The following is a 27,234-nucleotide window of genomic DNA, read 5'->3' as shown; positions in this document are numbered from 1 at the left end:
CAGTTGGGATGGTGTTCCTAGGCTTGTAAGCTTACCCCTTCATCCTCCAAATGTTACACTGGTCATTATGGCTAAACAGTTCAATTTTAGTTCCATCAGACCACAGGACATGTCTCAAAAAATATTATTTTTCCCAGTGTAATTTAGCAAAATTTAATCTGGCTTTTTCTTGATTCTGGCTAATTGATTTCTCCATGTTGTCACACAATGAAGCAGTGTGTTTGAGGTTTTCCTTAAATACTATTGTACAGTTGTCCCTCCAAATAACTCAAATGTTGTCAATTAGCCAATCAGAAACTTCCAAAACTTTGACACCATCATCTGAGCTTTTTCAGAGGCATAATAATCTTATTGTATGTAAATTTGACTTTCAAGAAAAGTTTCTCAAGAAATTTCTCAAAACATATATCTCATTATTCTGCTATTAAGCATTACAGAAAAAAAATGTATATATATAATCTTAACTTACCTAAAAGAGAAAGTTTAGTCACATTAACAGCTGACTTTTTTATGGTTATGTGCCTTTTTTTTTTTTTTTTTTTACAGTGTAGAGTATGTAAACTTCTGGTTTCAACTGTATGTGTTGAGAATTTTTTTTTTTTTTTACATCAAACAGAAATTGGGGGCGAAAAAATACAGGGGGGCTAATAATTCTGACTTCAACTGTATATTGGTTGTAATAAAAGCTTAGAAGATGTACTCAGCTAAACACTCTTCTTCATATTATATGTTTCAATAGTTTATCATAACTAGATGGGATACAGCCATCCATACCTGCATCAATACAGAATTATTTTGGTGAAACTGTACAGCAAACATAATATTTTTACATTTCTGTGAGGGGTAGATTTAAGGTTGGGATGGGGGTATTCAACTTGAGTTAATAATGTAATAAATGAACTGAATAATACTCTGTATTATTTCTGTTTTTACATTACTTTGATTGTTGGGTTTAGGGTTAAGGTAGGGTTAGACGTAAAATTAATACAATTAATGTGTAATTTAAATAAATAATATAAATAATTCTCATAAATTTTATGCTGTAGCTTTATCCCTTCTAGCAACAACCACAATAGTCCTATCTCAGAATAAGCAGTGATGATTCACTTCTCTACAATATGGTAACTCTTTAAAATAATGGTCCATTAGTTAATATTAGTTAACTAACATGAACAAACTATTAGTAATGTCTATAATGCTATTTATTAAAATTGATTACATTAGTTCATGTTATTTAAGTTAAATAACATTAGTTCATGTTAGTTCATATTAACTCGTGGTGCATTAACTAATGTTAACAAGCACACGTTTTGATTTTAATAATGCTTTAGTTGATGTTAAACTGTGATTATTAAATGCTTTATTATTCATAATTAGTTAATGTTATTAAATGCATTAGCTAATGGACCATTATAGTAAAGTGTTACCGACAATATAGATAGCAGAGAAACTTAGTATCACAATGTCAGATTTTTCCAATATTGTGCAGTTCTACTCTGTACAACCTGATGGTGCAAATCACACCTTCAACCGCAAATTGATAGATATGGAAATATGAATGGATGGTACTTTTGTTCTTCAAAATATACTGGGACGTCATTGGCTACCATTAATTTGGCTTTATTAACGAATTAAGAATTTTTAGAAAAGTGAATTAAACATGATTACTTCAAGACTCAACAGAAGATATGCTTCAAAAAACGGGACGTCTGGTCACCCAAGCCTTAAAGTTCTTCCACTTTCTTTCTTTTCATCTTATGTCAGTCCTTACAGAGAGTATGGATTGTGTGAATTGATCTGAGGTGTTTGGGAGCTCTTTTTGTTATCACTCCGGCTATCACTCCGGCCATCGATGGGATTAGTGTGTAGAGCCATCGAGTTTGAAGATCTTTCCAACTTCTGATAGCCCCCAGTTATTTTTAGGCGCTCAAAAGCCCAAAGCTGTTAGCATGGGGTAGTGTTTAGGTGGCTTTCTGCTCCCGATGTCTGTGAAACCCTGCTCTTCTGTCGTTTATAGGAATATAAACGCAAGCAGCTGGAGGAGCAGCGTCAGGCCGAGCGGTTGCAGCGGCAGCTCCAGCAGGAGAGGGCTTACCTGGTCTCACTGCAACAACAGCAGCAGGAGCCACGACCTGCGGACAAAAAACAACTGTATCACTACAAAGACTCGGTCAACCCAAGTGATAAGCCGGCCTGGGCCAAAGAGGTACAGAGAGATCTGGTTAAGGGTCTTGACTTGAATGGTACTACCTAGGGTTGGGTAAAAATATAGATTTCCTGAATTTGCAGTTATATTTCAGATACAATATTGGCAGTTATTACTTTTGAGTTGTAAGCAATGGCCAATCCATTAACAAATGAATGATTCAGATGTTTTTAGTTCATTAGAAAGCGTATGTTGTGTGAGTGTAGGTCGGTTCATGAAAAAAAAGGAGTTTGTTTTATTTGGTGACTCAAAAACGCTGCATGAACTAAAGGACACTTATGATTTGGGTCGTTTCAGGGAGTCAAAACCCCAGAGAGTGGTTGGGTTGGTCAGTTCACAAAACAAATGACTCTTTTGAGCTGGTTTTGTTTAGTGATTCAAAAACACACTGTATTAATGTGTTTTGATTATGACATGTGGTTAATGTGGTCTTATTTACAAACAATAATTGACTCGCGAGTTGATTCATACACTCGTTTATACACTTGTTCTGTTTGTCATGTGTTGCTGATCCATCAAGCAAATAAAACTTTGAAATGATTCATTTTAGCAAATCAAAACTGAACACTGAAATATAGCCAAGTGAATGGAAGTCATTAATTTCTTTGCCCTCAATATTTTTTGGGGGGTTTGGCTTTGTTTCTAGTTCATGTAGATCAGTTTGTAGTGATTTAATAATTGACATGTTGTTAATGTGGTCTTGTTTACAAAATATAAATGACTCTTATGATTTGATTTATACAACTTGCTGATCCATCAAGCAATTGACTCTGTAAACTGATTATTTTTAGCAAATCAAATCTGAACAATGAAATATAACTACAGTAAGTGAATTTAATGATTTTTTTGGTACTTCATATTTTTTGAGGTTTTGTTTTGTTTCTAGTTCATGTAGGTCATTTTTTGGTGATTTAATGATATACACGTGGTTAATGGGGTTTTATTTACAAATAATAATTGACTTATTCATACATACAACTTGCATACATCTCACTTTGGTGTTGGTGATCCATCAACCAAATGAATCACTGAAATAAACAGTACCCAAAAGAATCAGATATAATTTAGCACGTAGTTAAATTTCAGTTCACAAGGCTTTTTCTTGTGTTGGTAATGATTAAAAAGATACACTGCATTAATGTGGCCTGATAAATAAAAAAATAAATAAAAAAGATTAAAAAAGACTGATTTGGTTCATGCTGATTATTTTTTAGCAAATCTAAGTCAAAACTGACACAGCCACATTTAGCGATATGTCAAATTGAATCAGGAATCTGTATCCATACTCAGCCCTAGTGTTTTTATTGCAGACATTATGTCAGTTTTCACATTTGCTCCTGCTAATAATTTAATTTTTGGCTTTGCACATATAATTGATCTCACTTTTTCTGTGAATAACTTCCCGTTTGTTTCAGAATCCAAAGGATGCTTTTTGGTTCTCGCTCTCCAAAGCGGCCCTTTTTGCGTCTTTGTTTTTGTGCCTCACAATCTGAACGCTTTTATTGTGCTTATGTGAACACAGGTGATGGAGAGAGCTCAGAGTAACTCCCCTCGAATCCCTCCTAAGAAGCACCATTCGTTTAACAGTCCAGGAGACAAACGAGTCGGCCAATTCCTTGCTCATGACCAGAACCCCTCTAATCAACCCACGAGACCCCCTTCCTACCCAGCATCCTCCCATTCCAGAGAGATGGATCTGGCCGAGCCCCAGCTCAGGATAGTCAGTGGGCCAAACGTTCCTAGAATCCGAGTGTCTTGTGAACCAGATCCATCCCAGCTGGCCAGGATGGTCCAGCAGCACCTTGAGCAAGAGTCCCGGGGCCACAATCGCTCCAGCAAAGGGGCTGAAATTGAAAGAGACTTATACGTCTCAAAGGTCTGCCTCTGCTAGCATGAATCCTTCTGTTTGTCATGATATAGACGCTTCCCGATCTGGTCATGGTGTAGCTACTGATAAAGAATCAATGGGGAAAACATCCTACTGGGGCATTTGGATGATCCTTTCTGGAATGCCTTGTTTGTTTTCCTCTTGTTTTCTGGGTGAACGTTTCCAGTTAGTCGGGTGGATTTTCATCGGACAGCTTTAACTCTTGCTGTCGTCTTGTTCTAATTTTCCTTAATCTTCTGTTTGATCTCCTCTATCGCCACTCCTTTTCTTCTTACAGAAGGCTGATAAACTGAGGAATCGGGATTGTGATTTGGATATGTTTGAAAGGGAGGTTTGGATCTGTTTGACCATGTGTAGCCTTAAATCAGTGGTTCTCAACTTGTTTTACTAGACAGTTTGTTCCTGAATGAATCCTTGTAGTCAATGGTTCAACAATCGATTCATAAAAACATATTGAAGCCATATTTTTGAACAAATCATTTTAATAATTTCTGTGAATCTTAGACAAGAGCTTGGACAGTAACATTTTTGTCAACTACTAGTGGCTTTGGTGGTGCTATATAGTAGCTTATTTATATAGCAGTTTTGCAGATTAACACAATTAGCACTAATTAAAATGACAAATCACACAACACAAATAAGTATAAAGTTATTTAAAATATTTCTTTATATACCTGAGCAATATCACACGACTAGCAGTGCGATATGGCTTTATATTGGCACTGGGGCGAGGCGTGTTTACTCGAGGTCGCAGGCCGAGTGCCTTAGTTTCCCATCAGAACTGATATACAGCCATATAGCACTGCTACTCGTGTGATATTGCGTTTATACATCAGTTTGACGTGATAATCATGTATATAGAACAGAAAATCAAACACGCAGAGTCTCAAAAACCCTTTTGTATGAGGAACTACTTTCTTCCACCACTCATTCACCTCTGCAGCTGACGTTTAGAACAGCAGAAAGTGTTACTCATTCACCAACGTCATTTTAGAGCTAGTATTTGAATGATTTTCTAGCATAATGTCTAAAGTGATGACAAAACAGGTGATTTTTTTTTTTGACAGGCTCATGGCGGCCGATGCACTGAATCTGATGCTCTGAAATTATAAATATTTAAAATAGGCACTATCCTTATAAATAAACTGCATATTTGCAATCTAAGCAACTACATTTGTGACTAAAAATCAAAAGTACATTATGTTGTCCAACAGCAGCAATATTTGTCAAACTGTAGAGTGTCCTCTGTTTGTAGCTGTATGTGGGCAGAGTAATACACAAGAGTGAAGAGTTAAGAGGCTGGACAATTGCTGTTATTTGCATAATATAGCATGGCTATCAGCAAATCTACCTTTCATTGAAGTAGAGGCTTTTTAATTTCATTAGTAAAAAATAGATGATTAAACATTATTTATTAATTTTCAATATTTTTATTTTTCTAAACAACTCCTTGCCCAACAATTTAATCCCTTGAAGATGAGGGAATAAATAAAAATATATAATAATTATACACAACTTAAAAATAAAACAAGAAAAATAACACAAAATAAGGAAAGTACTGCCATTATAAATACTTTTAAGGGGACACATTTGTACAAGTTACATTGTAGTTACCTCAGATTACATTGATGATCGGTTAATTAACCTCTATGTCTAAATATGTTGCAGTACTTTTCCACCTCTTCAGAACAATATCCGTCTTCATTTGTAGACATGCAGTCATTTTTTCCCTTACATAGACCGGTTTGTCTCTCAATCCACTGAGCCACATTTAGAGGACCTTCTTCCATCTAATGTACTGCTGTCATTATTATCATCATTAATGAAATATTATTATAGAAAATATAACCTGCCAGCTTGTTGACCACTGTTTTATCAAGAAATTGATACAATAAACCATAGTTTAAAGAGAGAGTTGAACGTTAAATGTAGACACGGATTATGTGCTGAAGTTTGTGTGTCATTTCAGATCCAAAACTCCCCTCATTCTCACAGAAGCAATGAAACAGTTTCTCACTAACTTGGGTTTTTCTGTCTCAAACGTTAACTTGACTTTTAGATGGTTCATAAGTGATTCCTGTCATATCTCAAAATGCTTGTGAATGGTGCATGATAATTCCGAAGCTTGTTTGGATTTGACAATTCAGAAACATCCAGCTTCTTCTCAGCGTCTTCTTTACCGTACTGGACACGATGGACTAAACATTTCCTTTCTGTCTCTAACCTGATGATGTTTCATCTTTCGTCTTTTGCTTTATATGTTTCGTCTTTGCTTATCGAGTGACTTTGATTGGGCTCGCAGAACTGAATAAAAGATGGTCTTCAGTCAAGCTGAGGGAGCAGCTCTAAAAATATCTGAAATGTCTGGTAATGAGGCCGTCTCTTTAAATTGGGACACACTCATTTCATTACAGATCGAAAAACTCCAAGTCGGATGATTATGTCAATGTTAAAGATGAATAAGATTGACAGAAGGATGTTATTAGCTTTTTCTGTTATGAAAAGGTAAACTCATTTGTCAATATAATTTATACAAATGCATTAAAGTCACATGATGTAATTGGTCTTTATGATTTTAATACTAAATTCAATAATTCAGTGTTAATTAGCATTTAATCTTGCATAATTGTATAATATTATTTGTGTTGATAATAATGTATTCGGTTCATTTTGTGCAAATTTGGTGGGGATTTTTTTTTTATTTCAAATAAAAATCTTGTTCATAACATTTTTACATATTATATTATAGAATATATTTAATGGTTTCAGACCCTAAATAGTGGAGAAAAAAATATAGATTTATATATTAATGTAGAAAGTGTTTTTAAATATAAAACAAAAATGGCAGAATTATTTTTTATTAAGGTATTTTTAAATAGCACAAAAAACAAAGACAATCAGACAAACAAACAAACCATTGCCAAGGGCTGCAATTTAATTAAAAAATTACAAATCTAAGTTTTAAATCATAATAATAATAATAATCAAAATAAAACCAAAGAAGCCAGAACGCTTTTTAAATAAACGATTTCAGAGTTTATGTAGAAATGATTGGAGAGGTTCCTGAAAAGGGAAAGTCTCCTGAATTTGTCCTGCTTGTGGTTGAGGTCAGAAGTTAATTTTTCCAATGGAAGAAAGACTGACAACTGAGAAATCCACATGGAAATGGTTAAAATTTGAGGAGTAGACCATTTTAGTAATATACATTTCTTAGCCAGAAATGTAAGAGTTGTAAACAGAGGTTTGAGTCAAAAAGGTCTTCAGGAATATCATTCAACCAAAAAAGTGAGGGAAAGAAAATAAAACGTTTTCCAATTATCTCCTTGATTGCAGAATGAACCCCTTCCCAAAATGGTTGAATGTGAACAGAGGACCAAAATACATGAAAAAATGTGCTCTGACAAGCACTTAAGACCAAGGATGGAATTTCTGTGGGAAAAATGTCAAATTTTGTTTATGGATGGAAATTGATGAACATTTTGGAAAAGTACCAACAAAGATTTTGGACCAATCTTCAGGATTAAACAGAACTCCTAGGCCCCATTCTCATAGGGCTTTAATACTGAAGATTCAGAGTAAACTAATAAGGCATATAATTTAGAAATAAGCCATTTAAAAGAACTGACAGCATAGTTTTTTCTAGTATCGTTAATTTAAAATGGAATTGGCTTTGCTTTAATAGGGACTCTATAAAATGCAGAATTTGAAGATATTTAAAAAAAAGTCTTCGAAGGGAAAATCAAACTCTGTTCTAATTTGTTCAAATGATTTCACAATTTCAGATGTAAACATTCCTGAAAAGTCAGACAAACCTTTAGAGCTCCAGTCCCTCAATCCGATGCTCCTAATCTGAGTTGGGAAGTCTGGGTTCAAAGGCAAAGGGGGAATGGATGGTTGGATATAGTTTGGAGGATATGCAAATGTTTTTTACATCATTCCAAACTAGTAATGTATTATAGACAATCACATTGTCAGTAAGAGAGTTTATATGAATTATATTATTAATAACCCACAGGAAATCTAATCTTTTTGGATGACAAACTAAAGATTCAATGTCAATCCATAGAGCGTGCTGCCTATCCTGCCTATGCCTATTTTGAGTTAAGCAGCCAAATAATAAAGCTGGAGATTGGGTAAGGAGAGACCCCCAAGATCTTTTGGTTCACAAAGTTTAGAAAGACCAACTCCCTGTTGCTTATTATTCTAAATGTAACGAGATATGCAATATGGTATAATTTTGATCAAAAGTAAACCTTTAGATTTAGATATTAAAACTTTTGTTGGTGTTTATTGTTCATATATATATATATATATATATATATATATATATATATATATATATATATATATATATATATATATATATATATATATATATATATCTAATATAATACTATATTACAATAACAGTCATTTAGATCAAGTAAATGCATTCTTTATGAGCTAAGAGACGTCTTTCAATAAAACAACCTGATATTTTGAAAAATATTTATAGCATAGACATTTGTTAAGTATTATATTTATATTATTATATATATTTGTTGAGATTGCGACTGGAAGCACATCCACTGCATAAAACATATCCCAGAAAAGTTGCCAGTTCATTCCTCTGTGGTGACCCCAGATAAACCACGGATTAAACCGAAGGAAAATGAATGAGTAAATATATGTTGAGTATAACATTTGTTCATCTGGATTTAATTGCTTGAAATTAAAAGCATTTAAAACAAGCAAAAATAAAACATTTTAATTTTGTGTAGATCCTGAAGTGTTACACATGAGCCACTTTGCAGTTCTGCAGTCCATTCTGACTCGAGCAAAGAGGAAACAGACTGCTTGTGAAGAGCAGTGTGGACACTAACATCCTCTCTGTCTGTCAGGTTGAGGAACGATCCAAGCTGAATCGCCAGAGCTCTCCAGCTCTCCAGCACAAAGTGGCCAACCGTATTTCAGACCCCTCCCTCCCTCCCCGTTCAGAGTCCTTCAGCAGTGGAGGAATACAGCAGGCCCGAACGCCTCCAATGCATCGCTCCGTGGAGCCTCAGGTACATTCAGATCTCTCTCTAAAGACCCAGTGTCTTAATAGTTCACTGCAAAAATTGTTTTCATGCTTAGATTTTTTTTCCTGTTTCTAGTCCAAATATTTAACATCAAGAAGCATTTTTAGACCAGCAAAAAAATTGTCTTGTTTTCAAAAATAATCTGTCAAAATTAAGCAGGTTTTTCCTTAAAACAAGCAAAATAATCTGCCAAGGGGTAAGTCAAATTATTTGGTTTTCCTTTTGAAAATAAAGTGTTTATTTTATTAGGTTATTTTTATTATGAACTTTTTTTACATTTTACAACAGAACATTTTTCTTTCAAAGATATAAAATGTTCTAATATTCAACATGAAATAATAAACAAAAATTATAAATAAAAACACAACATTGGAGGAAGGTTTACATTGTTATAGATTCAATGCATTCAACAGTTGTTAACAATGCAGTATTCAATTTATTTCTTCCAATGTTTTAAAAAGAAGTCTATTTTAAGTCTCAAAATAAATGTCAGTTCTTCCATGTTGTTTATTTCTGTCACAATTTGTATCCAATCACAATAAAGGGGTATCATGCTTATACCAGTACCTGGTTATACTCTTCTTGGCTGCCACACTTGTAATATAGTTACAAGGTAAACATCCTCCTTCACTACCACCTCTTCATAGTTTCCAGGATCATTTGTAATGAAATCTCTTGGTGTATTGTAGGGATGTTATTTCTTAAAACAAGATTGTATTTTTTGCTGGTCTACAAAATGCTACGAGATTTAAGACTGAGTGTTTGGACTATAAAAGAGACAATAAATGTAAAGAAAAAAACATTTTTTGCAGTGTCTAAGCTGAGGACATAAACCAACATCCAAAATCACAGACTTTCCTGCTATATAGTATGTGAAAAATAGTACTTAACCCGAGTAGTGCATCTGAATCTGTAGTATTTGAAAAACAGGACGTAAGAAGTACATGGATAACTTATTACTTCTGAAGCACACATTAGCTAGGCTCTTTAAAATCCCATTAAGTCACAACTGTTGATTTATGAATGGGAGTAAATTGACACAACAGACACGGGTAGGTCATATGTAGGGCCAGACAGAGTCTGCCAACAATTTGTAAAAAATCTGCAGATTTATGTGGAATTATTTTGGGAGTTTCATAACTAAAAACTTAATATATGAAATAAAAAAGAATACCCTTTTAACTTTTATTTAATGTTTACAATGCAAATTTTATTAGATCCACTTATTTGGCAAACAAAGCAAGTCTGTCATATAATGTATCTGCTGAAAGACAAAAAATATGACTTTACAAACTGTGTTGTAAATAAATCATATGAACACTTTTATATTAGTCCGTAATATTACTGAAATTAATTAAAAAACTGAATAAATATAAATTTACACACATTTATACAAGTAAATTAATAATATACTATAAAATCCGCGTCTACATTTAACGTTCAACTCTCTTTCCTTAAACAATGGTTTATTGTATCAATTTCTTGATAAAACAGTGATCAACAAGCTGGCAGAATATATTTTCTATAATAATATTTCATTAAAAAATAAAATTTGCGGATTTCTGCGGGTGCAGATTTCATGTGGGGCTAGTCATATGTCAGTGACAAAATGGCAGATGAGGTATGTCCCAATTTCATTCATACTTCTATTTATTCTATAATGAACTTAGTTATACATAGTTAACATAGTTCTAGCATTCTTAAGGTCTTGAAGTAGGTTCAGATTCGGATGTAGTACCTACTTATAGTGCACGATTTTGGTGTGAGCTCAAAGAAGGTGGAGCCCAGAGCCACGCTCACTGATTACGTAAAATAGCAGATCACAGATAATTCTACATGAATGTTTTTTGACGTTTCGTAAGCTGTTTTAAAACTCTTTAAGCAAACTCCAAACCACTTTCATGTTGTTTGCTATGAAGTCACATTAAGGGCTCTATTTTGACGGTCCATGCGCAGAGCACAAAACGCAGGGAGCAAACGCTTTCAGGGCGTGTCAGAACGCGTTTTTGCTCATTTAAGGGCAGGAAACCCTGCTTTGCGCCAAGGCGCATGGTCTAAAAGGGTTGAGTTTTTTTTCTTAATGAGTTATAGGTGTGTTTTGAGAATAAACCAATCAGAGTCTCATCTCCCATTCCCTTTAAGAGTCAGCTGCGTCGCGCCAAGAGCGCATTCGCTATTTACAGGACGCAAAGTAAGTCTAAGTGGAAAAAATGAGCATTTCACAAGCAAACAGTTAACATTTAACAGTTTTTTAACAGAAAACTGTTAAACAGAGCATCTACTGCGTGAGAATAAGAGATAATGGAACTACTTTCACATTCGCTCTTGGATAGGGAAACCTTTACGCACAGACATCAATTAGTCTATAAATAAATTATTTAGTTTGTTAAGCGCAAATATTTGTTTCAAAACTATTTTTAAATTCAGTTCTAATTTCCAGCAAACGAATAAATGAACAATAATAACAAAATGTGCTCAAAAATCTGAGTTATGTCCTAAAACACATGCTGTGCCCCTTATGGTCTAAAACCTGACAGGTGGGCAAATCTAAGCTTGTTTTTAGTAAAACAAATATAAATATGGATATATTAAATAATACTGCTAATAATAATAACATTATACAAAAGCAAATTGTTATGAATGAACTGAAAAAGCCTCCCGAGATGAAGAAGACATAAAAGCAGTGGTTTTTCATATTTATGTAGGCTAGAAAATAATATGTTTTGTAATATTTTAATCCTTTATATTTATATCCTATATCTATTCTTATTATATCCTATATATATCCTTAATATTTAAATATTTTCATATGTAAAGATATTTGCCTATTGCTCTCTTGTGCGTATTAAGCAGTGCGTAAGCGAGCCGCAACTCTGTGCCGGAGTTTAGACCGGGTTAGTTTTGGTCTAATGAAAAATCTATTATAGATTCTCAAAATAGCAACGCACCAGCGGTCCGCCTCAGAACGTCTCCCTTTTTAGACCAGAACGCCTATAGGCGCACAAATGAGCGCTAATGCATTTGCTATTTAAACAGCGTAGTGCAACGCCTCAAAACCACTCTTGCGCCAAGCTGAAACTACCAAAAGACTATCGCGCCGCGTCTTGCGCCACACTGCGCCGGGTGTATGATAGGGCCCTAAGTTGTTTACTATTTAACTCAAAGGAAGCAGACTGTATTCCATACATGAGGTACGAATGTTTAATCAGATTTTGTATTATTGTGGCAATTATGACAAAAACAAAGTGAAGAGAATTGCTGACAAAAAGCTACAAAGCTAATATCACATCAGAAAGAGTCTTTATTAATAGATATTCCACTCATTTCGTGTTGAAAAAAAACTATTTGTACCTTTCTCTGCACTGATCTCACTGAAACCAGAAGTACCGCTTGAGTGTCGTCAAATGAGGTGTCTAGCTGAGTCAGGGCTGTTTGATTTTTCACAGGTTCAAAGGTCAGACCTCCAACTTAAAGTGTCTAGAAATTATTTCTAATTATGAAGTAGGACAATCGTTATTTTGAGTTATGTGGAATGCAGCATTACACATGGAGTTCAGTAGTAGTTGACAGAGTTTAGGTGTGTTGTGAAAACACTGACTCCAGAGTCCTTCTTTCAGATGGCACATCTAGTTTCAGTGAAGTCCCATGGCTCCTCCATGACAGGATCCCAGTCTCTGCATGATCAGTCGTCTCAGGGCGTCTCTGCTTTCCAGGAGGGTCTGTCGCCTCACAGACCCCCGATGCCTCGGCAGAACTCTGACCCCACATCAGAGACCCCGGCTCCACCGCCTCGCATTACCAGCCGAGACGATCGCGGCTCCTGGCTGAGGCAGGAGGAGGACGTGCCTCCAAAGGTCAGAATCGAGAGCAAAATGTGTTGTAGTTATCTTTTTAAAATGTCCCGTGAAGAGCTTTGGAATGGGGGTTTTTATTTGATGTTATTTAATTATTCGAGACATAATCTCAACCGAAATATGAAGAGAGGGCGGGACATAGTGTAGCCCCTCCTCTTTAAAAAAAACAGCCAATAGCGTTTAGTTTATCCTCAGCTCTGCCAGTGAGAGTGGTTGAGCTCAAGCGCATCAAATGAGAAGCATCTTGAAGGGGGTGGGGTATGTCAGATACTACAGAGCTTTTGATTGGTCAGGATTTTCTGAGAAACTGTATGATGTGACGTGATCAATTTAGGCGGAAGTGACAAACTGCATGTTTTACGTGTTTATATCAGATTTATATCTTCTAAATGTGAATTTTGTCACTGTTTTGGTGCGCACTAGCTTATTATAGATATCCTAAAATGAACAATACTGATACTAACATCTAAAAAATTTAATTTAATTTCATGGGACCTTTCAAAAAAGTATTATTATAAAGCAGTAGTTTTCAACTTTTGAACTGGTTTCTACTCTAACTATAGTTTAACCATGGTATTTGTGGTAAAATTGTGGTTATACAAGGCAATCAGCCTGCCTTAAAACATAATTATTACATAGTTGCTGTCATAAAATCATAATTAATATTCATAAGGGTAGAAAGCTTGATTATATGACTTTCCACCATCCTTTCTAACTTGAATGTTTGAACTATCTTAAATTAAAAAAAAAATGTATTTAGCATTTAGAATATTAAGCATTCATGTTGTAACACTATGATAGCAAATTTTTTGCATGGCTTACATGTTTTAATTAGAAAGTTTTAATATAGGGGTAAAAGCCAAAAGGATAGTGGAAAGAATGTGTTTTTTTATAGTGTGTCTTGGTAATGTAACTTTTTAACATCTGTTAACATGCTTCAGGTGCCCCAAAGGACCACTTCCATATCCCCTGCACTGGTGAGGAAAAATTCTCCTGGGAATGGACCAGGCGGTTTGGGTCCAAGAACCGGAGCACATCTGATTCGAGCCAGGTATATTATACTTCTTTCAATTTTAAACTTCTGTCTTCGTTTTAAAATAGAGCAATGTGTATTTTATTTTCTTATTTTTACTTTCATTCCATTAACTGAGGCTGGGGGATATGGCAACAAAATCTTGTTCTATTTTTAAACTATAATCCCTCAATTACAAAAATTTACAGTTGAAGTCAGAATTATTAGCCCCCCTTTGAATTTTTTTGTTTTCTTTTTTTAAATATTTCCCAAATGATGTTTAACAGTATGTCTTATAATATTTTTATTTATTTTTTGCCTAGAATAAAAGCAGTTTTTTTCTTTTTTTAAGCTCAAAATTATTAACCCCTTTAAGCTCTATATTTTCTCGATAGTGTACAGAACAAACCATCATAATACAATAACTTGCCTAATTACCCAAACCTGCCTAGTTAACCTAGTTAAGCCTTTAAATGTCACTTGAAGCTGTATAGAAGTGTCTTGAAAAATAGCTTGTAAAATATTATTTACTGTCATCATGGTAAATATGAAATAAATCAGTTATTAGAGATGAGTTATTAAAACTATTATGTTTAGAAATGTATTGAAAAAAATCTCTCCATTAAACAGAAATTAGGGAAAAAATAAACAAGACCTAATAATTCAGGTGGGCTAATAATTCTGACTTCAACTGTATATATGTTATCCTGGACCACAAGGGGATCGTTCACACATAATGCGTTTTTCTTCACAATTCACTACTTTTCTATTGTTTTTTTTATGCAAACATGCACTTGACAGACATTTGACTAATACTGTATCAAGTTGAAAAATCTTTAACTTTCACATGCAGCACAGCCCATCAATGTCAGTTTCAAAAGCAGTGGACCAATCAGGATATCGTGCTATGCTGTGCTTTTTAAAATAGATTCCTTAGCACCACGTCTTGCAAGTTTAGAAGCAAAGATGCGTTTGGGTGCACAAGTTTTTTGTTTTTGCAATAGCTAAAAATACATTGCATGGGTTAAAATTATTGATTTTACTTATGACAAATACTCTGAATATTACATAAAGATTATCTTTATTATTGGACATTTTGTAAATTTTCCACTGTAATTATATAAAAACTTTATTTTTGTGTGATAATGCATTGCTTAGAACTTATTTTGGACAACTGTAAAGGCTGTTTGCTCAAGATTTTGATCAGATATTCAAATAGTATGTTGGCCCAACACTTTTTATCACTTCTATAACCCTTATGGCTGGTTTTGTGGTCCAAGATCACATATTTTGGGAATGAAGTGCATCCAGGAGGTTGTTATCAGAGAATAAACCCTGCAAAGCGGAGTAGATGCATATGAATGTGGATGTAAGTATATGGCTTTAAACGTATTCACTGAGGGTAAATATGATTCAAAGTTCCAGGATGAGCCTGCGCTAATTAGCAGTTAAGCATCTCAGGTGCCTTGGTATGTCACGACTGACCAATCAGAATCGAGTATTCCAGACAGCCATGTAATAAATATTTTTAAAATCTGCTTTAATCATTACATTTGACAAGTCTGCATGAACTGGAAGCTGTGACTGTTGTTTTGTATTGTGATGTAGTTTCTAGAGAACAGAATATCAAATGAGAAAACAGTGGGCGTGGCTTGTTTTTTCTACTGTGAGCTGATTGGATATTATAAAGTAGGCATTTCATTCAGAAAGATCAGGGAAAGTTTTAGAAGTGTTATTACAACCTAACAGATGCCTCCTACATACTATTTCTGTTTGTTGTCAGAGACCTGTCAAAACTAACAGTTGGAGGGGTGTAGTTAAGTATGTTAGCCACGCCCAAATACCGCAGACCGACGTGATCTGAGAGTTTAACTGAAAACAAACAGGAAGCGCATTGTCAGATTTTATTTAAAGATTTTAATTGTAAACTTTTTTTTTTATTCTTAATGACATGCACAGATGAATTGTTCACCACAAAACTAGCAATGTAAGCTAACAAAATCAATTTGGTTAGTTTTGATATCATGTGTAATTTACTCAATTAAAATGGGAAGATTTATCAATCTTTCAGCTGTCAATGGTGAGTGAATAAAACTGCTATGGCTGAAATAAAACCTCTGCATCTTCCTTGTATGATCGTGTTTCCGCAGTAACCCAGACCTGCGTATCCCCGTGGAGCCCTCTCTCCAGAGGACCAGCAGTGGCAGCTCCTCCAGCTCCAGCACACCCAGCTCTCAGGGCGGCTCCAGTGAGAGGAACCGGTTGGGAGGTGAGAGAGACCCTCTGGAGTATTCCCTCAGTCTGAGCACAAACACCAGGCCTCTGCACAGACTCCTGACGCTCCGCTTTCTCCACAGGCTCCAATAAACCTGAGGGATCACCAGCAGTGTCCCAAGAACCCAAGGCCAAAACCCAAGAGGAGAACAGGGAGGTGACCAGACCCAGCCGACCCGCGGTGAGAAACACACTTCCCAGAATCCACAGAGATCACCAAACTGTAACACACATTTCTGCTCTCACAGGGTTTGTTTCTGAGACCAGGATAAACTAAAATGAGAACAGCCAACCCTAAAGAAGCTATTATTATTATTCACCCAGACATTTCAATTGGCTGTTTATTTACATTACATTGAAAAGAACATACTGTGGTACAGCAAGAAGATTGCTGGTTCGTGTTGGCGTTTCTGTGTGGAGTGTGCATGTTCTCCCTGTGTTGGTGTGGGTTTCCTCTGGGTGCTCCTGTTTCCCTCACAGGCTAAAAATATGTCCTATAAGTGGATTGGATGAACTAAATTGGCTTTAGTGTATGTATGTGAATGAGTAAAACATAGAACGGTGTATAAAACATAAGCTGAAATGGTTGGCGGTTCATTCCGCTGCCACGACCCCTGATAAATAAAGGAATAAAGCTAAAGGAAAATGAATGTATAGAATATTAAAGAAGATTTTAGCTGAAATTGGTGATTTGTAAAGTCCTCAATCAACCAAACACCAAATCAAATAAAGAAATAAATAAATAAATTAAGCAACAGAACAGCCAATTTAGATTTTTGGATGAACTCTCCCATTAACTCTATTTGAATATTTTCACTCTATTCCTAATATCTCAAAAACTGTTGATGTTCTCTCTGAACTCAGTGTCTTATCCATCAATTAAAGACCTCATTCAATTTGAAATTTATGTATTTCAGCACGTAGTACTTTCATTATGATTTTGAAGTCAATATACTTTATACAAGTAGGGTCACGAGAAATCTGTTTTAGCTTTTCCCAGATATTATTTTATTGCATTATAAAAATATATATTGTATAATATATTATTATAGAAAATTACATTTTTACTTTTTTATATTCTGTATTTCTGGATATAAAAATAGTTTCATTGAACTTTAGTTGTCAGAAAGTTTTTCTAAGTAATTGAAGTCATGACAATTTTACATTATTTAATTACAAATATATTTACACAGTTTTTACAGTTACATATTAGAACCTGCTTTAAAATACATCTTAGTTTGTTCCTCAATTTCAGGTTCTGCAAAATTACTTATTCCTACATAAAATTACAGTTGAAGTCAAAATTATTAGAATTTTATTTCCTTTTTTAAATGTTTACCAAATTATGTTTAACAGAGCAAGTATTTTTTCACAGTATTTGCTATGATATTTTTCTTTTGGGGAAAGTCTTATTCGTTTTACTTTGGCTAGAATAAAAAGCAGTTTTCATTTTTTAAAAAACATTTTAAGGTCAATATTATTAGCCCTCTTCTATTTTTATCAATATCTTTTTCTCATTGTCTGCAGAACAAATCAGCCTTAAGCTGCAGTCACAATGGACTTTTCTCCCCATAGACTTCTCTCATTTGCGTCTCATCGCGAATGCGTCAGACCAGAAACACAAGGTCGTGCGTCAAGTTTCAAAGATCGATGCGTTGGAAAGTTCAAGCTTGGTGAACTTTTATCTGCGAAATCGCATCACTTGACTACATGAGACCAATCAAGGATCAAAACATGACCTCTCTGTACAGGAATTTAAAACATGGACCAATCGCTTGCTTTTTTTAATGTCTACTCATCTTGTTTAATCCCGCCCCTTTTCGCAGCGCTGTACGAGAGAATTTCTCAAGCTCAAACTCTAGTGTGACTGCGGCATTAACAAGTGATTTGCCTTATTACCATAACTTACCTAATTAACCAAAATAGCCTAGTTAAGCCTTTAAATTACATTTTAAAGGTGCAGTATGTAAGTTTGACACGGTGGTTGATCTAGGTATTACATTGCTGGATCAAAACAAACGCAAATGCATGTTGCCAGATTGAGGAGTGAGTCTGATTTAAGTGGTGTTCTAAATAAAAGCAACGGCACGCGATAAAGGGAATATACTCCATAGTTTTGTTCTAACCAACATCTCGAATTGATATATTATCTATATTATGATCTATTTCTTGGAGCTGAACAACAGCTTTATTCAGTGTTAATGCAAACCAACGCATAGTGATTCAGCATGTACATATAATAATGTTAAAGAGGTTTAAGATGTATTAATTAAATTATAAACCTTCATGACTAAGTGCCTTTTCTGTGCTTCTGAATGACTGTATTTAAATTTTTGTCGTGTTTTGTCTGGTGCAAACAGCCAGATTGCTTATATTGCACTGTAAATCTCATCATGTAGTGTGTTGTTAAGACACGCAGTTACAATGTAATCTGCTCACCTAATGTTTACGTTTGTAATATTTATATTGTTTGCTAATTAATAACCTCATGTGGAACTCTGAATCTCCAGCTCATTCAGAGGCTGCTACTGTCTACCAGAGGTCGCATTTCGGTCCCGGACGCTTGCTTTGAGAGCTTTTCTAAATTAATAAATAAATGAAGAAATTAATAAAATATGCAGTTTTCCAACTAGGCAACCCGGGCTGCTGAAATATAATTGGCTAAAGTGGCATCGGGCAGGTTAAAATTACTAAAACATAAAAGCTAAAACAATTGTATGCTTTAGAAGAGTCAAAAACATACATACAGCACCTTTAAGCTGAATACTAGTATCTTGTCAAATAATATGTACTGTCATCATGGCAAAGATTAAAGAAACTAATATTAGAAATGAGTTATTAAAACTATTATGTTCAGAAATGTGTTTATAAAATCTTTCTATACAACAGACCTTTGGAAAAAATATACAGGGGGCTAATAATTCAGCAGGGCTAATAATTCTGACTTATTATTAACTTATTCTGACTGTATACAAACATTAATTTTTTCACATAAAACAATATAATAAATCATGAAGTGACTTTTTCCCTTCTGTTTTTAGCAGTATAATATTCATGAACATTAGTCCACATCACCATTTGCTTAGGTGTCTGTTCATAATTCTAATGTATTAATCAAAAGTGTGCCAGACTCCAGGCCAATCCATTTTAAACAGTTTTATGATGGGATTGAATGATTCTGTCTTTGTTTTTCACATTTATGAAATCCTGAAGCTCTTTTGAAAGTTTCAACCCCTTTAATAGTCCCTGTACACAAGCTCCATTTTTAAATCAATTTTATGGGGTCTTTAATATACCAACTAAGTCTCATTTAAGCTAACCTGTTCATAACCTTTCCACAACCTCTAGGTAGAATCCTTATCTAGACATTCGCTCTGGGCACATGTTAAAATATATCTATGTGTGTGCCGCTTTGTGTTACTAACCATTCTCTCATTTACCATTTTGTCTAATCCGCTCAATTGTTCCTCCACCCGTGGTTCTCTATTGTCGGTTCTCTTTCTCCAGAGTTATAAGAAAGCCGTAGATGAGGTTAGTGACATTTTCTCGCTTCATCTTTCTCTCTCTGCCCAGTTTCGTGTTTCCTACCATTCAAAGTACTCTTCTGTCTCATCTATTTCTGTCACTCGGCCTCTCATGTCTTCAATCGTTCTCTCATCAATATTTCACACCAACTCACATTCCTTAACTTCTCTTCGATCTCTCTGTCTGTCGCTCTCCTTCACAGCTTCAAATGACACGTCGGTCGCCATCCTTAGCTGCACATTTCTCCATCGCACCAATTTTTCACAGTTCACAGTGTCCGTGATCCTTGACAAAGAGTTTTATTTGTGACCTAGCTGGTGTGGGTCAAGGAAATGAGAGTGTGTTTAATTTTGTTGAGACGTATAATTTGAGTTTTGGGGTATAAACTGAAATTTTACTATTGATTTAGCTGTGGCAAAATAAGAGTATTCACTTTTTTATTTGAGTGAAGTTTATTTATTAACTCATTTTGAGAGGAGCATGTGATTATGATTGAAGACGGCAGGTCCTGCATTAACTAATCCATGATTTACCAATCCCATGATTCCTAACTCACTATAAATAATCTGAATTTCTTACTACAGTTTGTTTTGAAGATACCCCCCTTTCACCCCTACTCCTCCACATTTCCTTCTGTAGGGCGGCATGGTAGCCCAGTAGTTAGCACTGTTGTTCTCGAGACCTACCTGAGCTCAAACTTCCCTCTAGCCCTGCAAACGGGAGGTAGCCCCGGGCTCAAGGATCTTGTGAGCTCAGTGCTCTCTACCAGGACAGCATGCCAAACCATATATTATATTGTATTATATTATAATCAATCATCAGCTAAGTGTGAACTCTTGAAATGAAAGAAAGGCAGTGAGGGAAAGAAGTATAAAGTGGTTCTTATCAGTGTTGGGGAAAGTTACTTTTGAAAGTAATGCATTACAATATTGAGTTACTCTTGAAAAAAGTAACTACTTACTTGGAAAGTAATGCGTTGTTACTTTTATGTTACTTTTTCATACCTGCCTTTGTTAGGCTTGATCTCTTTCAGAACTTGCAGTGTTTTTTTTTTTTTTTTAATAGAGGAGCTCTACATTTAACGACACACTGTATAACCTACACCTTCTTTTACCTTTAACAAAACTAATCTAAAAAATTTGAATAATCTTACCTTCTGGGAAGTTCCTGATGCTTTGCATGCTGTGTAAACAGATTATTAAAAGTTGAACACAATGCGTTTGCTACTTTTGTATTTTTGTCTTATTAGTTGAGTAAAATCACTGTCCATTCTTCAATGTGTTTAAAATATTGAGAATTCTTCCATCACAGAAATGTAAGGCTCTGCCATCTTGGTTTCTGTCTGTTCCCTCTGGGAGCTCATTCTCTCATTGAGTGTGATTCAACGTGATTACACTAATTTTAAATCAGCAAATCTTTTTTTTTTTAAGTGAATTAATCTAAAAAGAAACTCATTACATTTACATTAAAAAAAATGAACTCAAATATTATTACTTCATTTTTAAAGTAAAGCGTTTCTTTACTCATTACTTAATGTTATTACGTAACTCACGTTACTTGTAATGCGTTACCCAACACTGGAGGACATTTTTTGTGCAAATTGCTTGTAGTTATTATTTGAACTTTGTTTTATTCAATGCCAGAATGAAACCATTCTTGCTTAATTGTCATGTTACGTTAAATACAATCAAAGCAAGTAAAATTTCTTACAATTAACAATTATGTACAGTGGCTCAAACACGTTATAAGTTGTTTATAAGGGATTGTGTAAGCATTATATTTCATAAAGAAAAGCATTATAAACCGTTAAACATACAAAGTTTTGTGAACATGTCTTCATCAAGTTTTACAAGGTTTTACAATAAATTAAACCCCAATACCCAAAACTCAAGACCGGTTTAGGGAAAAAATTAAAATTTAATAATAATTAAAAAATAAAATTAATCTAATCAATCATTCACATTCCACAACTTCAGACTTCCAAAGCTTCTTCAATATCTCCATTTTTCAAAATGTTCAAAAACACCTGCCAGATATCGCAAAATTCTGAGGATTTTTTATTTATTTATTGCATGTGTGAGCTTTTCATAAGCCAAACATGTAATTAAGTCCAAAGGAGGGGCGATAACATTTTTTTTTACAAAAACAGTAAGCATTACAACTTCTTGCTTGTATTAATTATAAATCAACCGATTTTCTTTCTTCAGTAGACGAAGCACAACTGTCTTCATACATATTCAATATACATAATCCAGGACATAAGGGAATTGGAGAAACAGAAAACATGCGCCATCTGCTGGCAGAGAGTGATTCTGCGGTTCATTCAGTTCGTCTTGTTTCCCTCACACGTTTGATGACAATATTTTCACATAACTAAAGTCAGACAAATCTGTTTTTGCTTTAAATTTCATGATATACGGTCTGATAAAGATTAAAAACTGCTTATGCTGCATGTATACACCACCTTTGTTGGGATCATGATTGAAATGCATTGGTTGCTTTTGATTTTATACAGACAGAGCACAGGCAAAGCATTCCTTTATATAACGAGATAATATTTATTTATGTAACTTAATTTAAACAAACAGCAAATCAAATTAATTTTGTTATATTTTAATTTTTACAATGAAACATATAGCCTTACACGCCCTACAGAAAAAAAAAACAACTTAAACCAGCCTAGGCTGGTTGGCTGGTTTTGGCTGGTTGACCAGGCTGGTTTTAGAGGGGTTTGGTGTCCAGCTATTTCCAGCCCGGTCTTTGCTGGGCAGGCTGGGAGATGACCAGCTAAAACAAGCTATGTCCAGCTTAAACCAAAGGTTAAAACCCTTCTAAAACTAGGCTGGCTTAAGCTGTTTTTTCCAGCAAGGAGAGATGCCCAAACCCGGTCATGGATGGCCGATATCCTGCAAATTTTAGTTCTAACCCCAATTAAACACACCTGAACGAGCTAATCAAGCCAGTCTCTTTCTATAATAGAAACTTCCAGGCAGGTGTGTCAAAGCAAGTTGGAGCTAAACTATGCTGGTCATCAGCCCTCCAGAACAGAGTTTGAGCACCCTTGGCCTAATAAAAGAATATTTACTGTTTGTCTTTATAGTCTCCTTTTTTAAATAGGATAGTTCACCCCAAAGGTTTTATTCTGTTATTTACTTTCACTTGTTCTAAACTTGTTTAAGTTTCTTTCTTCTGTTGATCACAAAAGAAGATATTTTGAAGAAAGCTGAAAATCTGTAACCATCGACTTCCATAGTCATTAAATCAAATACTATGGAAGTCGATGGTTCTTCAAAATATCTTCTTTTGTGTTCAACAGAAGAAGGAAACTCAAAAAGGTTTTTAAATATTTGAGAATGAATAAATAGTGAGTAACAGTTCCTTTTTTGCTGAACTATCACTTTAAAAAATCATGAAAAAGCTGAATCGTGAATTCAAAATCATGTATCGAGTTGAGTGAATCATTACATCCCTAGAAACCAGCATCCCATTGAAGAATCATTGTTTAAATATAAGAGTTCTCTCGCTGATTCCTGGTTTCCCAATGATATTTTCTCTCTCTCCGGCTGCTGGTGGCCTGTGGACAGGAGGAGCTGGTAAGAAAGAACCAGAGCGGAAACTGCTGACCCCACTAACCTCCTGCATGCAGGGCACAGGCCTCAGGAACGACCCCCCGCTCGCCTTCGGTTCTTCAGTGTCCTTGATTTCTCTGACTTGTGCACGTGATGGTTCATACAGTTGTGCATCATTCTTCGAAATGATGACTGATGTTTTAATCCCCACTTTCAGAGTTGATTTATTAAGCTTACTTTAGTTGCTCATCTGTAATGCTTTGCTTATTCCTTTGTTTCTGGAAATCTCTTCGGTGCCATTTATATGACCTAAATGTGCAAAACGAAGGTTGTTGTTTTGACTCGTACTAACAGATTGATCACTATCATTGTAGCATATGCTCTTCAGAGGCTTTAAAGGAACACTCCGGCTTTTTTGGAAAGGCTCTTTTTACAACTCCCCTAGAGCTAAACTGTTGAGTTTTACCATTTCCTGGTGGGTGCATTTTTATCTTAGCTTAGCATAGGTCACGTGAAGGAGTTTTAACATTTGTTGGTGGGGGTACTTTTAGCTTAGCTTAGCATAGGTCATTTGAAGGAGTTTTAACATTTGCTGGTGGGTCCACAATTACCTTATTATAGTTCATTTGAATGCGTTTTACCATTTGCTTGTGGGTGCACTTTTTAGCCTAGCTTAGCATAGATCATTAAAAGGAGTTTTACCATTTGCTGTTGGGTGCCTTTTTAGCTTAGCATAGAAGAAAGGAGAGTATACCCTGCTGAAAAATCCAGCTTAAACCAGCCTAGGCTGGTTGGCTGGTTTTAGCTGGTTGACCAGCCTGGTTTTAGAGGGGTTTTGGCCATTTCCAGGCTCAATTCCAGCCTGGTTTTAGCTGGTCTGGCTGGAAAATTACCAGCTAAAACCAGCTTGACCAGTCTAGTTTAAGCTGGACATAGCTTGTTTTGGCTGGGCTCCCATCCTGACTAGGCTGGTCAAGCTGGTTTTAGCTGGTCATCTCCCAGCCTGACCAGCTAAGACCAGGCTGAAAATGGCTGGAAACCAGCCTGGAAGTGGCCAAAACCCCTCTAAAACCAGCCTGGTTGACCAGCTAAAACCAGCCAACCAGCCTAGGCTGGTTTAAGCTGTTTTTTTCGGTAGGGTAGTCATTTCAGCCCAGAAAATAACAACTTTTCATTTTCTGTCGGTCTTAGTGTGCAGTGTAACTACAGAAGTCAAGCTTCAAATATGAAAATTATCAAAACCTTTTTAAGAGAGTTGCTAATGGTGTAGTCCAATTTAGTGATGCTAAGCTAAAAGTGCTCCCGCCAGATCCAGAGGTAACTGAATGTATTCAAAATGGTAACACTCAACTGTTGGTGACTTGTAAAATGAGCCTATTTTCAAAATAGAGTGTCCCTTTAATGATTAAATGCTGTTCAAGTTTTGGTGGATTAATATTTCGCATAAATCAATGTAAAAAGGCATGAATAAAGAATTTGTCTGTCTTCCCTCTCTTAAAGGACCTCACTGCTCTGGCCAAAGAACTGCGTGAGCTGCGAACCAATGAGGACACCAACAGGCCACCGAGGAAAGTGACGGAATATTCCTCATCCAGTGAGGATTCAGAGAGCAGTGAGGAAGAGGATGGAGAGGGTGGAGCTCATGATGGCACAGTGCCCGTCAGTGATATACCACGCATCATGTGAGTGTGAACCTGATTTTTTTTGGTGAATTTTAGTCTGTCAGTATGGTGTTTACCACTGCTCATAACCAATTGTTGAATTTTATGATGTGTAGATTTGTTTAATTTTTAGTTTAAATATTATACATTATTGCTATTCATTAATCATTAAATACTTTTATATTTGCACTTTTAGTATTTAAGTGCTTTAACCTAATTTAGCTGACATGTAGGGTCAATCTTTAATATTAGAGTACATTTAAAATGAACCTTTCTTTCACATTGAGTGCAATACCATACCTTTTACAGACAATTGCTGGTACTGACCAACAATGCAGTTTACACTGGCAAAATGTTCTTTTTAATTCTACACCAAAAACACAAACTATTTATTGAGCTTGCAAGTTTAATAAAATGTTACATTGAATTACAATCAATTCATATTTTCTCTGAAAATATTCACCACTGAAGAATTTTTTTTTTAAATTTATTTAATTCAAATGAAGTTGTTTTATATTTATACACGTACAACTGAAGGCAAAATGATTAGCTCTCCTGTGGATTTTTTTTCAGATGTTGCCCAAGTACTGTTTAACCGACAGAATATTTTTAACACATCTTTAAATGTAATATTTAGGGATGCTCAAAATGATTGATTAACCGATAACTGAAAGGGTGCGTTTTTAATTATTTCAGTTTTTGGTATCAGTTAAACAATTAAAAATGTATATTTTTCATTTGTCAACTTGCGGGATGGTAATGCCCCATTTTCACTTTGAATGGGTGACTTCAAGCATTGCCGAACTGAATTTTGGGTCTCAAAATTTCTCAACTTTTTAAGTGCAAATGGAGCCAATCAGATTGCTTTATGCAAATACCCTAGCTCAGACAGTAGCCTATTGAAGACTTTTTCCTCTGGCTGACACTGCCAACTTCAGAGACTCCCTCCGTCAAGCAATGACACTGAAGCCCCGAATGTAACGGGCAAGAAATATGCAACCACACGTGCGTACAGACACATTTTGCCAAAAAAGCAAAATGAAAGAAGGATATTGCTGGTCACAGTTTGACACAGATGAGCTGATGCCAAACCAGCGCTGATGCTGATTGCCTGTGTCTTGAATCAGTGTCAAAAAACACCTACATTTATTTGCACAATTGACGAAATAAGCCAAAAAACTTTCTGAAATGTGCTCTGGCTTGGAAACAAGCTGGCCACAAGTCAGAGCGTCTACGGTTTCTCTCCATCAGAGCATGCTCCGGCACTGCTCATAAACAGGGTTACAATGTAACCTGCTCACCTAATGTTTACGTTTCTAACATTTATATTATTTACCAATTAATCACCTCATGTAACTTTCATTTTGGAGTCTGATACTATCCACCAGAGGTTGCATTTCAGTCACAGGCGCATACTTTGAGAGCCTTCCGGACTAAATGAATGAAATCTGATGTTTCCCATGAAGGGAACCCAACGTGCTAAAATATAGATGGCTAAACTGGAAGTGGGCGGGTTAAAAGAACCAAAAAGAAGACAGAATTTCTGTCACGTAACTCAGATTTTCAAAGCAGAATAACTGACCTTAGCATAGTTTTTCAGATAAACAAGAATGTTCACTTAGTATATTTCTTAAATATCTGCCAACATACATAATGGTGTTTTTATGGTTTAGAAGAGTCAAAAACTGCATACAGCTCCTTTAACTTAATGCACAATTTAAAGGCTTTACTACAGTAGGTTAATAAGGCAATTCATTGGATAACAGTGGTTTGTTCTGTAGCCAACTAAAAATTATAATATTTTAGGAGGCTGATAAAATAAACCCCAAAAACTGTAAAAAGTACTTTTATTATACTACATGAAAAAATGCATTTTTCCAAAAGAAAAAATATTATAAGAATTATTGTAAAAAATATCTCTATAAAAGCCATTAATGTTATTTTTTTTATCCTAATTTTTCCATCAGGCCTTCTGCTGGCCAGGGTGGCACTGACTCATTGGGCAACCAGGAGGATTCTCATTCCAATGATTCATTCGGCAAAAATTCACAAGACAGCACCCTGATGATGCGTGAGGTAGGTGCATCTACCTAGACGGGCTCCTAAAACTCCTACACTCTTTCCTCTAGTTTTACATCCATTTAAGTTAAACTCATGTTGTTTTTGCCTTGGTTAAGCCTTATTT

General features: G+C 35.3%; 1 protein-coding gene across 21 annotated transcripts in view; it reads left to right on the top strand.

The window, feature by feature from the left end:
• tnikb (TRAF2 and NCK interacting kinase b) overlaps positions 1–27,234 on the top strand; it is a 145,296-nt gene that overhangs the window by 93,377 nt on the left and 24,685 nt on the right. For 8 of the 21 annotated variants that reach the window (XM_073940424.1, XM_068217080.2, XM_073940422.1 and 5 more), the window contains 9 exons: positions 2,018–2,206; positions 3,729–4,082; positions 8,975–9,139; positions 12,772–13,008; positions 13,950–14,059; positions 16,171–16,289; positions 16,378–16,475; positions 24,889–25,070; positions 27,017–27,125. In XM_073940424.1, coding sequence (XP_073796525.1) covers positions 2,018–2,206; positions 3,729–4,082; positions 8,975–9,139; positions 12,772–13,008; positions 13,950–14,059; positions 16,171–16,289; positions 16,378–16,475; positions 24,889–25,070; positions 27,017–27,125 — 1,563 coding nt within the window. 21 annotated transcript variants of the gene reach the window in all.

This window comes from Danio rerio, chromosome 24 (assembly GCF_049306965.1).
Source record: "Danio rerio strain Tuebingen ecotype United States chromosome 24, GRCz12tu, whole genome shotgun sequence".
Lineage (NCBI taxonomy): Eukaryota > Metazoa > Chordata > Actinopteri > Cypriniformes > Danionidae > Danio > Danio rerio.
The sequence above is the reverse complement of the archived record's forward strand: the minus strand, read 5'-3'. Positions and strand labels throughout refer to the sequence as shown.